The 13,478-nt window shown below is 45.7% G+C and overlaps 1 protein-coding gene across 4 annotated transcripts in view; it reads right to left on the bottom strand.

Moving 5' to 3' along the window:
- The window catches only part of MYO3A (myosin IIIA), a 219,695-nt gene that overhangs the window by 141,432 nt on the left and 64,785 nt on the right, over positions 1-13,478 (bottom strand). For all 4 annotated transcript variants that reach the window (XR_012902077.2, XM_006115285.5, XM_075922537.2 and 1 more), the window contains exons 4-5: positions 12,442-12,546; positions 6,757-6,856 (exon numbers count right to left, since the gene is read on the bottom strand). Coding sequence is in view for 3 of the 4 variants with exons in the window: in XM_006115285.5 (XP_006115347.3) it covers positions 6,757-6,856; positions 12,442-12,546 (205 nt within the window). In the remaining variant the exon portion in view is untranslated. The remainder of the gene's footprint in view (positions 1-6,756; positions 6,857-12,441; positions 12,547-13,478) is intronic.

The following is a 13,478-nucleotide window of genomic DNA, read 5'->3' as shown; positions in this document are numbered from 1 at the left end:
GGTTTTTAAGTTTATCCTGTACAGACTAATTTGGCTACCACCTGAAGCTTCTAGTATTGTCAGTGATTTTCTTGATTATTGGTAGAGCAATGCCAGATGGTCCTGAGGAGGTGAGAATGTCCACTAAGGGATCTGCACCCTCAGACCCTTCCTCAGCCTGGATATACAGGTTTCAGGTTACTCTGCACAGTAGCAGCTGCAGTGCCTTATTGTCTCAAGGGCTGGAGCTGCTGAGGAGCCTTGTACTGCCTTATCCAGGGAAGGTGATGAGGATAAAATGGGCCCAGGGGACTCATTGCACCTGACTAGAGCGTGCTGTTGGCACCTACTGTGCCGCAATGAAAGGTCAATGCCAGGGCTACAGCCTTTGCTGAAAGTTGTGCTGAGGCTGAAATTGGAGACATGATGGAGGTTGGTGCCAAGAATACCAGTGCTGATGAATCACAAGGTGCTGGCATGGGTGTCAACATTGAGTCTGAGACTGTCAGTGCCACGGTCAGTACCAAGGCATGAAGGGCTGAGGCACACATGCACAAGATGCCCCAGTGCCATAAGTATAGAAGGCACCAACATGGAGACCACTATCCCTGGTATATGGGTGGTCAGAGAAGTCTCCAGAGCTGAAGTGATTGAATCCTCTCTGTGTCTGGTACCTTGAGCTAGGTGTTGGACCTAATGGTATGCCCAAGGCATCCAAAAGGGCCATTGTAGTGGATTCCATGGGGAGAGGGCACTATGCTGAAGAAGGCTGGTGATGGTGCCAAGATCTCGATCTTTGGCTACTTGACCTCCGAGACCAGTAGGAGTCCATGTCTGGTTCAGTCTCTGAAGCAGAGGACCAGGGCCGTGCATTGCTAGAAAAGCCGAATGATGAGACCTCAGGAATCTAAGATGTTGCTTCGAGGTTGGTCTGTTCTAGTGATACTCACACTGGAGATGGTGAGTGGTGTAGAAGAGGGAAGGGTTTACTTCAGGATGTTACTAGTGGCCTAGCCAGCACCGGGGGTGCCTCTTCCCTTCTGTCATTTGGATCAACTCCTGGGATTCCTCAAAAGTCTCTAGGACAAGGGGAGTTGAATGTCCCAGCCATGTCAGTCTGGGGTGTGGTGCTGGTTCACACTTTACTGGACCCTTTGTGGGTCAGGAGTTGACATACCCAGAGGTGCTGATTTGGTCTGATCCTGCTGCATTGGCTGATGGCTGTTTGGAGCAGCTTGCTCCTTGCGCAGGCTAGAGGACTAGCCTGTCACTCCTTTGTGTATTCTGAGGCTACGGGGAGGTAGATTTCTGAAGCTGGTGCAGAGCCCTGCTCAGCACCATGTCACACAGTGCTAGAGTGCTCCATGCTGATGAGAGGAGCTGTACGCCAGGTCCACCAGCCCAGGATTGGACTGAGGGTAAAGTGCAGCCTCCATGAACAGGATCCTAAGTCTCTGCTTATAATCCTTGGCTACGTCTACATTGGCATCCCTTTCCAGAAAAGGGATGCTAATGAGACGAGTCGCAATTGCAAATCCGCGGGGGATTTAAATATCCCCCGTGGCATTTGCATTTACATGGCTGCTGCTTTTTTCTGGCTTGGGGATAAGCTGGAGAAAAGCGCCAGTCTAGACGCGATTCTCCGGAAAATAAGTAGGAATAAGAAATCCTCCGGAAAAGGGAGGTGACTAAGCTGACCCAATTGCTGTTAGGCAAAAATCTTCTGGCTTCCGAGCACCTGCACACACACGCACCTGATTGGAATGCACATGAACAAGCACTATGCACTCTTTCTACAAGGAAAAATGCCAGTCCAGTCAATGTATACATTAATTTAGTACTACTTAAATTATCTACAGTCTCATCTAAGATAAAAAGGGATTAAATCTGATAATACTTACCAAAGAAAGATATTTTCACACAACCCTTTATAGAAGGTTGAAACATTTTTACCAGATTAGAGGTAGATTTCAAGACAATTAATGTTCAAAGTAATAAAAGACTATTATGTAATGCCAAAGTTTAGATTTGCACGGCTCTTTACTTTTGATTGCTTCAGTCATTTGAAGAACAAAATTATTCTTATTTTAAATGATATTTTAAAAATTGAAGTAGAGTTGAGCTAAGGATATCTGCAACTTCTAATTCTACTAGGAAGAAAGATTCAAGTATTAATCACAGTAGTGCCAATGTCAAGTATCTGCCCTCAATTTCTCACTGATGAGTCAGTTAGGATAAGTCTCTGGTTTAGTCATGCAATTGTGAATCCATCATGTAGCTGTCTGCTTCCTATATTCAAAATCAAACACTTTAATTCTGAATTCAAGTCCACATGACAGTCTAACAAAACTTTTAACTATAAAGTTACTACTTTGGAATTGCTGTAAAAAAATCAGAAACGTTGCATTTGAAAAAAAAGGTATGTACAAAATTAAGATAAATGTTTTATCTTCACAGTCAACATGTGCTATTTACATTGCAATGCAAAGCTATTTCAGGAATGCAAAGGTCATAACTCAGTCACTACTCATGTCCCACTGTTCTGCAGTAAGCCTTTCTTGCAATAAATATATTAGACTCAGAAGAGAGCTTTACATGTTTCCATCCATGTATTTTCTATGGAGTACAATAGTTGGACTGTACCGCCTTCTCTCCGAGTCTTCCACTTGGAACCCACTTTCTCTAAACCTCTGCTGTGGACAATTTTCACTATGAGATTGTGTCCCCTTGTGTCATATCTAGGTACTATGGTGATTAGACATTTTTTATACTTGGGCTGAGAGAGTTGAGGGGTGTAGGGACGCAGCAACTGCACGGTAGTATATCAGATCTGACGTGTATCTAATCCAATATCAGCTACTTCAGAGGAAGGTGCAAGAACTACAGAGTAGGGAGATGTGGGATATCTTGCCTTCTATAACAGATCGTGTCCTAGTTTCTAATAGCTACAACAGAAGCACGAGTTTTAATATCTCTTCCTATATTCTTATAGCTAATTATGACAACTCAGTATATTCAAAATTATGATAAAATCAGGCTGTAAGTAAAATTATACGAGGTGCATGAATGTGTGGATTTTTATAGCAAATGGAGGTGTAACAATGTCTTGTCAGTTATTCCAGACAGATGATAATAAAGAACCAGTTTTTTTAAAAAGGTGAAGATAAAGACAGGTGCTTGCTCTAACTGACAGATTTCAATGAGAGTTTGGCATCTCATCACTGCGATGCTATTCTGAGATTATGTAAATATTAATTTGCCTTGTTATATGTAATAAGTAAAATGAAGAACAAAAGCAACATATTTAACAACTTTTAGAAAAGTTCACATGGTCTAATGGTTTGACTGGGGGGATATCCATAATATAAATCGCTAGAGAACATACTTGTCTCACAAGATATATCTATTCATAGCCATGCAAAAAGAAGAAGGCTAGGCCAGTGACTAGGTGCTAGCCAGGATCTCAGAAGAGCCAGGCTCAATCTTTTACTCTTCCTGTACAACTTTTGAGTGTTAGACAGACTACATGAGTTTCTCAAAGTCAGAAGGAGCCATCATGATCATTTAGTCTGGCCTTTGGCATACTATAGATCACAGAACCAACCCACTCTTTCCTGTAATTGAACCATTACCTCTGGATAACTTAATGAAGTCCTCAAATTTTTACTTAAAGACTTCAAGTTACGGAGAGTCCACCATTTACTCTAGTTTAAACCTGCAAATGACCTGTGCCCTATGCTGCAGAAGAAAGTGAACCTTCTCCAGGGCCTCTGCCATTCTGATCTGGAGGAAAAAGTCTTTCGTGACTCCAAACATGGAGATCAGTTTGTCTCTGACCATGTGGCCAAGACTTGCCAACCAGATACCTGGGAAAGAATTCTCAGAGCCCTCCCCATCTAGTGTCTCATCTCCCGCCATTAGGGATTTTTGCTACTGGCAATTGGCGATGGGACTGCCTATGATGGCATGTGGCCCATCAGACCTTCCCCCTCCATAACATTTGTCAGGCTCAGTCTTGAAGCCTGTTAATTTTTTTGCCTTGAGGGCTTCCCCTGGAAGGTTGTTTCAGACCTTCACTCCTCTGAGGGTCTGTGCTTGAGTGTCGCACCTGTAAAACTAGAATAATAATATGTCCCTACCTGACCAGGGTGTTGCTAGGGTAAATACATTATAGATTGTGAGGTGCTCAGATGCTAAGGTAATTGGTGCCAGATAAGTAAGTATCCATGATATGATATGATATACATATGCAATTTGGTATATTATACACCAGAATAAGTGATGCTTCTCAAAAAGCAGCACTAATATTCAAAAGGGAACAAATTTAAGTTGACAGTACAGCATTATGTACTACATATTTCAGGAGTATAAAAGGCACAAAGGAAAGAAAAGCCACTTCTGCTATTAAAGGCCAATTAACTTGTTATGTTTAGCAGTTATTGTTTGTGACACCTACTAACAGCTATTAAAAAAATCCAACCATGTTCCAACTTGAAGAAAGAGTAACTTAGGCTATTATATAATCAAATAGGTAATTCAGAATGATAATATGCTCTTCTCTGAAATTATGTTCCATACTGTCTTTCATAGGCTCAATCACTGGTTTTAACTGTCTGCTCATATAACCAGACAAAGATCCCCATGGGAAGCTTATGGAGAGAGTGTGAACAAATCTCTCCCTCAGCAACCTGGTGCACAGGGGGGTGGACTGCAGTGTTTGCATCATCTTTCAGGAAAGTCATTTGCTTCTTTCTCTCTTCTCCACCCTTCCCTCTTGGCCCATATGGGCTGCCTCACTCCATAGGCTGATACAGGAAGTCAACAGAGTCCTGGATCCAGTTTTACCTGACTTCTCCATGCCCTGTGCAAGAGGGTGCAGTCCCTATGTTTGCTAGAGCACAAGGACTGCTATTGTGACAGGCTCCGAAACAGACCTGATAAGTGGTGGTAATGTTCCTTGCTCTAATTTTGTGCAGCCAGATTGGATAATATCACACAGGAAAATGGAGATTACATGCACTCCTCAGACTTACAACCTAACTGGTTCCCAAAAATCGTGTTGCAAGTCAAGATGTTATAACTCAGAACTGCAATCTGCTCCATTACAGGAAAAAGCATTGTAGAGTTGAAACCAATGTCTTAAATTGGGTCTCAATTCAGATATGTCGTAAGTGTCAATTCAGGGTGTCAATTCAGATATGTCGTGTTTTTCATCATAAGTTGAACGTTGTAAAGTCAAGGACTGCCTGTATTTATATACACACATACAGAACTCCTTTATTGTCCACACAGATAAGTTTCATTCAATAGAAGTGGGATGTTGATTAACTACCATCAGGAATGAAAGTAACTTAAATTTATTACAGCTACTATCCTATCACAACCTGGCCCCCCCCCCCCGGGGAGGGGAGAGGAGAGTTAGGGTTAGGAGGAGGCTGTGACATAACAGTACCTATAAGAAATGTAAGTGTGGGGTGGAGTATTGGGGCTCAGGGCAGAGGATTGAGGTGTGTGTGAGGTGCAGGAGTTAGGGCAGGGGGCTGGGGATATACGGGGTACAGGAGTCAGGGCTGGGGTGTATGAGGAGTTCAGGTAGAGGGTAGGGGGGGAGGGGAAGGGAGGACGAGGGAGCCAGGGTTGGAGCTAGATATTTTCTCATCCTTTGAAGTAACAGAGGTTCTTCAAGATGTGTGCCCATACAGGTGCTTCAGTGTGGATTGGATCTAACTCCTGGCTGCTTAAGGAAAGGGCAGAGGAGAAATGCAGCAGGCTCTATTCAGCCTTGGGGGGAGGGGGGGGGACTGAACCCATGGCCAACTGGATGGGCAGTTGCCTCTCTTTGCTCCAGCCTAGCTAGCTGTGGTGTTCAGCCTGACGTGGTTGCACCATGCTCCAGCTGGGCTGGAACAAAGAGAGGCAGCTGCCTGGCCAACTAGCTGTGGCAATCAACTCCTACACTTTCCTCTCACTTTCTAGTCACTGGAAGTGGGAAAAGCAGCAGTAGGCTGGTATATGCAGCTACACACACCCCACCCTGAAATGGTGGCAGGGGCAGAGGGGTGATGCCCCCAGCCAGCCCCTCTAACCTGTCTGGCTGCCTGCTGCTGAGTATGACAGTCTGCAGGAAGCTGGGAGCCAGGCTGGTTGTACCCTGCTCCTCCCACTGCAGCTGAAAGCCCAGCCAGTCAGCTTCTTGCTGGAGCGCCACATCAAGGCGCTACATCTTGCTTTCACCTCTGATTACCATACACCTAATTCTGTACTCTATTCAAATGAAAGGTTAGCTTCCTGTTAAGAATGGGAGAACATCATTCAGCTCCCACTGAAATCAATGGCTAATCTCGTTGGCTGCATTCTCTTGGACTTACCCTTATTCTTCACATTACTCTTTAGTTTTATGTCCCTATGACATAGAGCAATAAAGTTACATGTCCCAGCCCTCACTTCTTAGAACTAGCATGAGGTCAATCTGGACCCCATGTATCAAGTACAATATAAATCATACTAACTGGTTTTGCCCCACCCTGCCCCAAGGCACCTAGGGTTCATGAGCAATATAGTTAGGGAGAGTCTGTACCCATTAATAATTTGTTTTCCTTTATATTATCCAATTTCAACCACTTAAAGCTGATTTAAAAAAATAGTTTATCTAAAATCCTAACAAATCTACAATCAAAACATTAACGCAAGTCTGATGTTCTTAACTGTTAACTTTTATAATTTCCCCTCCGCTCTATGTGTTAACGTTACAACTTTGTAAAAAAACATGTAATATACCAAAATCCACAAGCTTAACTCCTCCTTCAGTGGTCAATAGGATATTATTTCCCTTTACATCACGGTGGATGGTTTTGTTTTCATGAAGATGCTGAAGCCCCTGAAAAATAAGTTATAAATCCATTGACATTCCAGTTTATGAATATATAATTTGCAGATAGAAAAAGCAGCGCACAAAAATATCAGCAACATTAATACACAGAATCATTTCAATTTTCAGTCTGTCTAAATTTATTTTCAAAATGAGATCAGCTGCCAAGTTCAAGAATGAACCATCATTTCATTTTTTAGCAGATGGGCACTTACAAAGTCAGTTTATTTTGATTTCTACCTCTTTTGCATTTTTGGTATACCCCGCTCCTCCCTCCCCCCCGAAATGCTATTCTTATTCAAAGAACACCAAGGCAACTATCAACCAATTACGTGGGATAAATGGACTTCTTAGTGACTTCCTTTTCTGGTAAACAAGTTGTATGATGACAGAAGTACAGAAGCATTATCAATCTTAGTTATATATTGTACCATTAAAACAGAAAGACAAATTATTAACACTGATAATAGTTCCAGTGCAGAAATACAAACTAATTAAATAGCAAGGATAAAGAAAGATATTTTATCTAGATTAGCCACAGTGATTTTTCTTTTGAGAGATTTCAATTTGCTGTAAATTATTATGTTACAAAATTTCTCAAAATGTGACACACAGAACAGAATTTTTAATATGTTGTCCTAGAATCAGGTCAGAAATGGCTCTCTCATCCCAGGAACCTTTTTGAGATATCCAAAAAAAAAAAATTCTCTCTCAGTCCCAAACTGGGAAAAAAGTCAATTTGGAAAATTTTGGCAAACTGAAAAATCTGAGCTGAGGAAAACATTTTGTTTTGATGATTTTGAAACACTTTGTATAAATTTCAACTATTTCATTTTTTCATATTACTCTAATATGAAAGTTAGATTTCCAAAAAAGCCCTTTCAAATTGGAAATCTGAATTTCTTCATCTAGAAAATGTTGAAACAAAATGTTTTGACAAATTTCAAAATATTTTCCCAAGCATTTTTCTTAAGTTGAAAAATGTGTAAAAGCCAACCCGTCCCATAAAGAGATTAATTTTCAACAAATTAGCATTTTCTAGTGGAAAAAATGCTTCATTAAAAAAAATCCCTGACCTGTTATTCATTGCAGTTTTGTCTCCAAAAGAAAAACAATTTTGACACAAAGCTGTATTTATTAAATGAAACTAAGGAGAAGTAATGCCTGAAATAAATACTAATTCTTTTCTAAGTGTACATCTACACTTACAGCGTTATTCTGAAATATCTTATTTCGAAATAGTTATTTTGAAATAAGATATTTCAAAATAACACATCTACATACAAAATGCATTTCAAAATAGTGTTTTGCTATTTCGAAATAGCGCGTCCTCACTGATTGGACGCTGAATTGCATTTAAGGCCAGCTGAAACCGGTTCCAGCAGGGCATCAGGTCAGGAGTTACTTTGTGTGGCGGCTATCTGAGGCCTGTGCTTAAAGGGACTCCCCTGGACAGCTGGTTCTCAAGTTTCCCTGCTTGCTTGCCTAACGCACTGAGGGACAGCAAAGCATTTTTTTCTCTGTGTGCTCTGGTTGCCCTCACCCAGGACACCACAGCATGCTGCATCATGGAGCTGGAACTGCCCCTGGGCAGTCTGGTGCTTCTTTTAGATGTGTTGCTACAAGCCTGGCTGCACTTTCTGCAGCATCTGCTGCAGCCCAACCCCCACGCCGTCATCCGGACCCTCCTGGGATAAGTGGAGGAGCAGCTGTAGCTCTTGGACACCAGCGTTTCCCACCACATCTGGCATCTGGATGTCAGCAGCAACTGGTGGGACCACATCAACCTGGAGCACTGGGGAGGACAACAATGGACCCAGAACTTTAGGATAAAGAAGTTCATGGAGCTCTGTGAGTGGCTCGCCTCTGCTCTGCAGTGACGGGACACACACGAGGACCGACATTCCCCTCCAGAAGCGTGTGGCCATTGTCCTCTGGAAGCTCTCCACGTCGGATAGCTACCAATCCATCGGGAACCAGTTTGGCGTGGGGAGATCCACCGTCAGAGCAGTGCTTGTACAGGTATGGCACTCTCTGGCTACTGTGCCAGGAGGAGGGGGTGCAAGGAAGGGATGGACTGCTTTAGGGAAAAGGCGGGGAGGTGGTGGTGCAAGTCCCCCTCCCTGGGAGGGTTTGTTCTGTCCCACCCACACTACGGACTGCCCGTGGTGGCCAGGATTATGGGGGGGGGGTTGCTCCTGGGGAGTGGGGACGCAGGGCAGTGGTGGGGAAGGAGCACTCTCAGCCACCCTGGCACCTCAGTGACTCTCAATTTTGTGTCCCCCTCTGCAAGTGGTCAAGGCCATCAACAGAGTGCTGCTCCGCAGTCATCCACCTAACTGATGCAGACACGGTGATCGAGGGGCTTCCCCAACTGCAGGGGGACAATCAACGGGACACACATCCCCATACGTGCCCCAGAACACCAGGCCTCCGTGTAGTGTACATAAACTAGAAGTGATACTTCTCCAACATTCTGCAGGCTGTGTCTGACCACCGGGGCCACTTCGTGGACATTAACATGGGCTGGTCCGGCAAAGCACACGACACGTGGGTTTACCACAACTCCTCCATGTGCCAAAGGCCACACGCTGGGACTTTCTTCCCTGACTGCCACATCAGGGTCGGGGACATGGACATGCCTGTGTGCCTGGTGGGGGATGCGGCCTATCCCCTACAACCCTGGCTGATGAAGCCCTGCACGAGACACCTCAACCCCTCCCAACAGGCTTTTAATGCCAAGCTCAGCAGGGTCAGCATCTTGGTGGAGGGGGCGTTCGGCTGGTTGAAGGCCCGTTTTAGATACTGCCTCACCCGCCTGGACCTCTCAGAGCAGAATGTTCTGCACGTGGTAACAGCGTGTTGTGTGCTGCATAATTTGTGCGAGAGAAAGGGGGAGGCTTTCCTGCCAGGCTGGATGGCAGAGGCTGACCACTTGGTTAGCCTGTACATGCAGCCCCGCATGGCTGCCAGCCGGGAGGCCCATTGGGGAGCTGTCCGTATCCGGGAGACCCTGCGAGAGAGCTTCTACCCAGAGGAGGACGAATGTCTCCCTGGTGTGCCACGCTGGGGGCTTGTGACTCATTTCACCCTCACATCCTTTCACCTACCCCTCCCTAATCCCACTTCCTCATGTAAATAAAGACACATGCGTTGACAAAAACAAACTATCTTTATTGAACAAAACTGGGGTGGGGGGGAATGAGGGCGGGAGAGGGAAGGCGAGAGGGTGGGAGAGGGGAGGGGAAAAGCTGGGAGGAGGGAGCTGGAAGGGGGAGGCAAGGGGAGGAAGAGGGAGGAGAAGCTCAGGGTTGGGGGTCTTGCTGGCCCACCTGTCTCCCAGCACTGCGGGTGCGGGGGCCTCGGCATCCCCGGAGGGAGTGGGTATGGAGGGTGGGGGGGGAGGAAGGAGCAGGAGTGGGAGCAAGAGTGGGAGGAGGAGTGGTAGCTGGGGCGGCAGCAGGGGCTGGAGAAGAGGAGGCAGCAATAGCTGCACCAAGGTCTACTGGTGGTCAGAGATGGCACGGCCCTAGTCAGGCAGCTCCTGCAAGCTCTCCCACTGCAGCTGCAGGTCTTCATGCACCTAGTAGTCCAGGGTGCAGTGCTGGCCTCGCAGGATCCTCAGGTGCTGCTATTCCTCCTGGTTATGGGTCATCCTGCTGGCCCGGGTGTGGGAGGATGTCCTGGGTGGGGTGGTGTGCCCTGCACTCACAACTGCTGCGTCTGTGGAGAAACAAGAGAAGTGGTCAGTTATCCCTGGAGACACAGTGGGTGAAGCCCAGCCTCCTTCTGCAAGGCAAGGATGGCAGGTCTCCGCACCTTCAGAACCAATGTGCATGTTCAGCATGTCCTGCTATCCTCGGGAGTGTGAGCTGGCCAAGGACTGCACCCATGCCCCCGTGCTGTATATAGTGCGAGGGGGGTGGGGGGAAGATGTCCCCTGCCTCTGTGTAGAGGGGGGTTGTGGAGGGAGGGCATCATGCACTGTCCCACCCTGGGGTCAGGAGCACGTCATGTGCCTTCATACATACATGCGTATGGGTAAAAGGCCAAGGCCCCTGTGTGGCAGCCAGGGAGCCATGGCACATGCACAGGTTGCTGCGTGATCCATGGTCTTTCTCTCCTCCCCTCCTCCCCCGCATAAGGGGCAGTGATGGCACTCACATGTCGTTGCCTACCCGGCTTCAGATGACATCGGCGACAGACTTGCTGGGATAGTTTGGGTGTCCTGGGTGCACGGCATCCTCCCTCCAGGCTCCTGCGGCTCCTGGCCATCCTTCTCCTCCTCCTCGGTCTCATGGCCAGGACCCTCTGCCCCAGGGTTGATGACCAGCTGGGGGGCATGGACTGTTCGGCCCCCCAGGATGCGGTCCAGGGCATCAAAATAGGGGTAGGAGTCTGGGTCTGCCCCTGGTTGGGAGCTGCCCCCTTTGGCCTTGGCATAGGCCTGCCGCAGCTCCTTTATTTTCATACGCACCTGCTCCTGGCTTCACATGTGGCCTTTGGTGGCCAGGCTGGCAGCCATCCGTCTGTAGACGGCTGCGTTCCTCCGTCTAAAGTGGAAATCATGGACGTTGGAGGATCCCCTCCAAACCTCAATCAGGTCCATAATCATCGCACAGGACCAGGAAGGTGCCCACATTTTCTGGCCCCTGGCAGGCTCCTGGGAGCTTGCAGACTGCTCCTCGGGAGTGGTGGAGGGCTGGCTGGCACTGGCTGCCTTGCTCATGTTGAGGCAACTGGGTCAGGGGCAGCAACTGCTGGCTCCGGGCCAGCAGGCCTGGAGCTGGCACAGGCACTGTGGCCAAACAGACTCTACCCCTTTAAGGTCTCCAGGGAGGGTGGGGAGGAGAGGGGTTTTCCTGGTTGTGGCCAGAGTGGCCACCAGGGCACCCTGGGAAGGGCTGAAGGCCCCCTATTTCGAAATAAGTGTCTATATAGCACTTATTTCAAAATAGCAATTTCAAAATTGGTGTTATTCCTCGTGGAATGAGGTTTACTAACTTCAAAATAAGCCCTCCACTATTTCGAATTAATTTCGAAATAGGGGTTGGATTGTGTTGATGCTAGTGAAGTTATTTCGAAATAACTTTGCTGTGTAGACATTCCCATCCTGATGAACTTAACTGCTACTTTAGTTGGCAGCATTCATAAACAAGTTTACAACTAAACCTTAACTTTATTTCATTAAGCACATAGGAAGAAACATCAGGTTAAAAAAAAAAAAAAAGTCCAGCAAACAGAGAGCTTGTCTGCTTTGCCACAGAGTTTGGACGACAGGGGTAAGAACAGTAGTGCCCATCAAATTGCAGTACTGTAATTCACCACCGCCACCACCACATGGATGTGGAGGGTATGAACTCAGAGGTTTAGAGCTCGTGTTAACATAGCCCTTTTCAGACAGTATTTACAGTCAAGTGAATGAAAGATGTTTAAGTTTGCACCCGTAGCTTTCACATGGTGGAATTACAGCACAGTTGTAATTTGATACACTCTGCTATTTGCACTCCTTCAGAATCCAAACTTTGGGGCAGAATAGACATATTCTTAGAATAAACTCTCTCAGACGATCAACTGGACTGTTTTTATCTTACCATAAGAGCTTCATGTAGAATATAAGCAATTACAAGTTCATCCATCCTTTCACCTCTCTTCAAGAATCCTTTCACCAGATCAGTCACAGATCCTCCATTGCATAGCTATAAAAGATCAAATTACATTAAGACACAGGATGGAAAGTCAAGAAGAGAAGTGATCATATTGGTTCTAATTTTCAGTAGATTTCATTTTCTTACCTACACAAGATGCTACTGTACTAAGCTAATAACCTAGCAATTACATTTCTGTTATACCCAACATTATTCCCTCTTGCCACATCTGTCTCCTCTCTTCTTACACATACACATTCAACATCTTATCTCCCTGTTTTTTTATAATCAATGTCAACTTTTTTCTGAAGCTAAAATTACTGTCACGCTTTTAAAGATAAATTGTGTGGAGGCATTTTGATAGCTCCTAATGCTATTCAAATGCAAATGTATCAATGCTACAGATAATTATGTCTTGGATTCTCATGTCTCCTTCAGTACACTTGACACCTCATGGTCATGTAAAAAATGGACTTAGGACAAGTGGAGAAAGTCAGTGGAGAATTTCCCTTGTGCAGAGAAATCTGCTGCTGTTGTAGCAACCATTTACCTCAGCAGCAGATGATGCTGGTATAGGAAGGGGAAGCAGCATGATAGGGGCATGCTGGGGGGATTAATGGAGCACAGTAGACCAAAGATCTTTAATGCCTGGACTTCCATTGCTATGTGATTCCTTAGGGACATTACCAAGATACAGGTGTCTTAGCAGTTCCCCTGCAGCTCTACATTGCACCAGGACCAAGAGGCTCTGGCTTAGGGAGACATAACCACCTCTGAACAGCCCTTCCACCACACTGCATCTAAAGGGCCATTTGGACATTAAAAATCTGTTTTTATGTTTCTCAGCACCCTGGAACTAGAAGATTGAATCCACTTTTCAAAACGTAGGTCTTCTAATGATTTAGTGTAATGCACACGATGAGCTGGATTGATTGCTGCTAAAACTCTTTATTAGGATAAATCCATGATATAATTTTCATAAC

This window comes from Pelodiscus sinensis, chromosome 2, assembly GCF_052426305.1.
Source record: "Pelodiscus sinensis isolate ZL-2025 chromosome 2, ASM5242630v1, whole genome shotgun sequence".
NCBI lineage: Eukaryota > Metazoa > Chordata > Testudines > Trionychidae > Pelodiscus > Pelodiscus sinensis.
The sequence above is the reverse complement of the archived record's forward strand: the minus strand, read 5'-3'. Positions and strand labels throughout refer to the sequence as shown.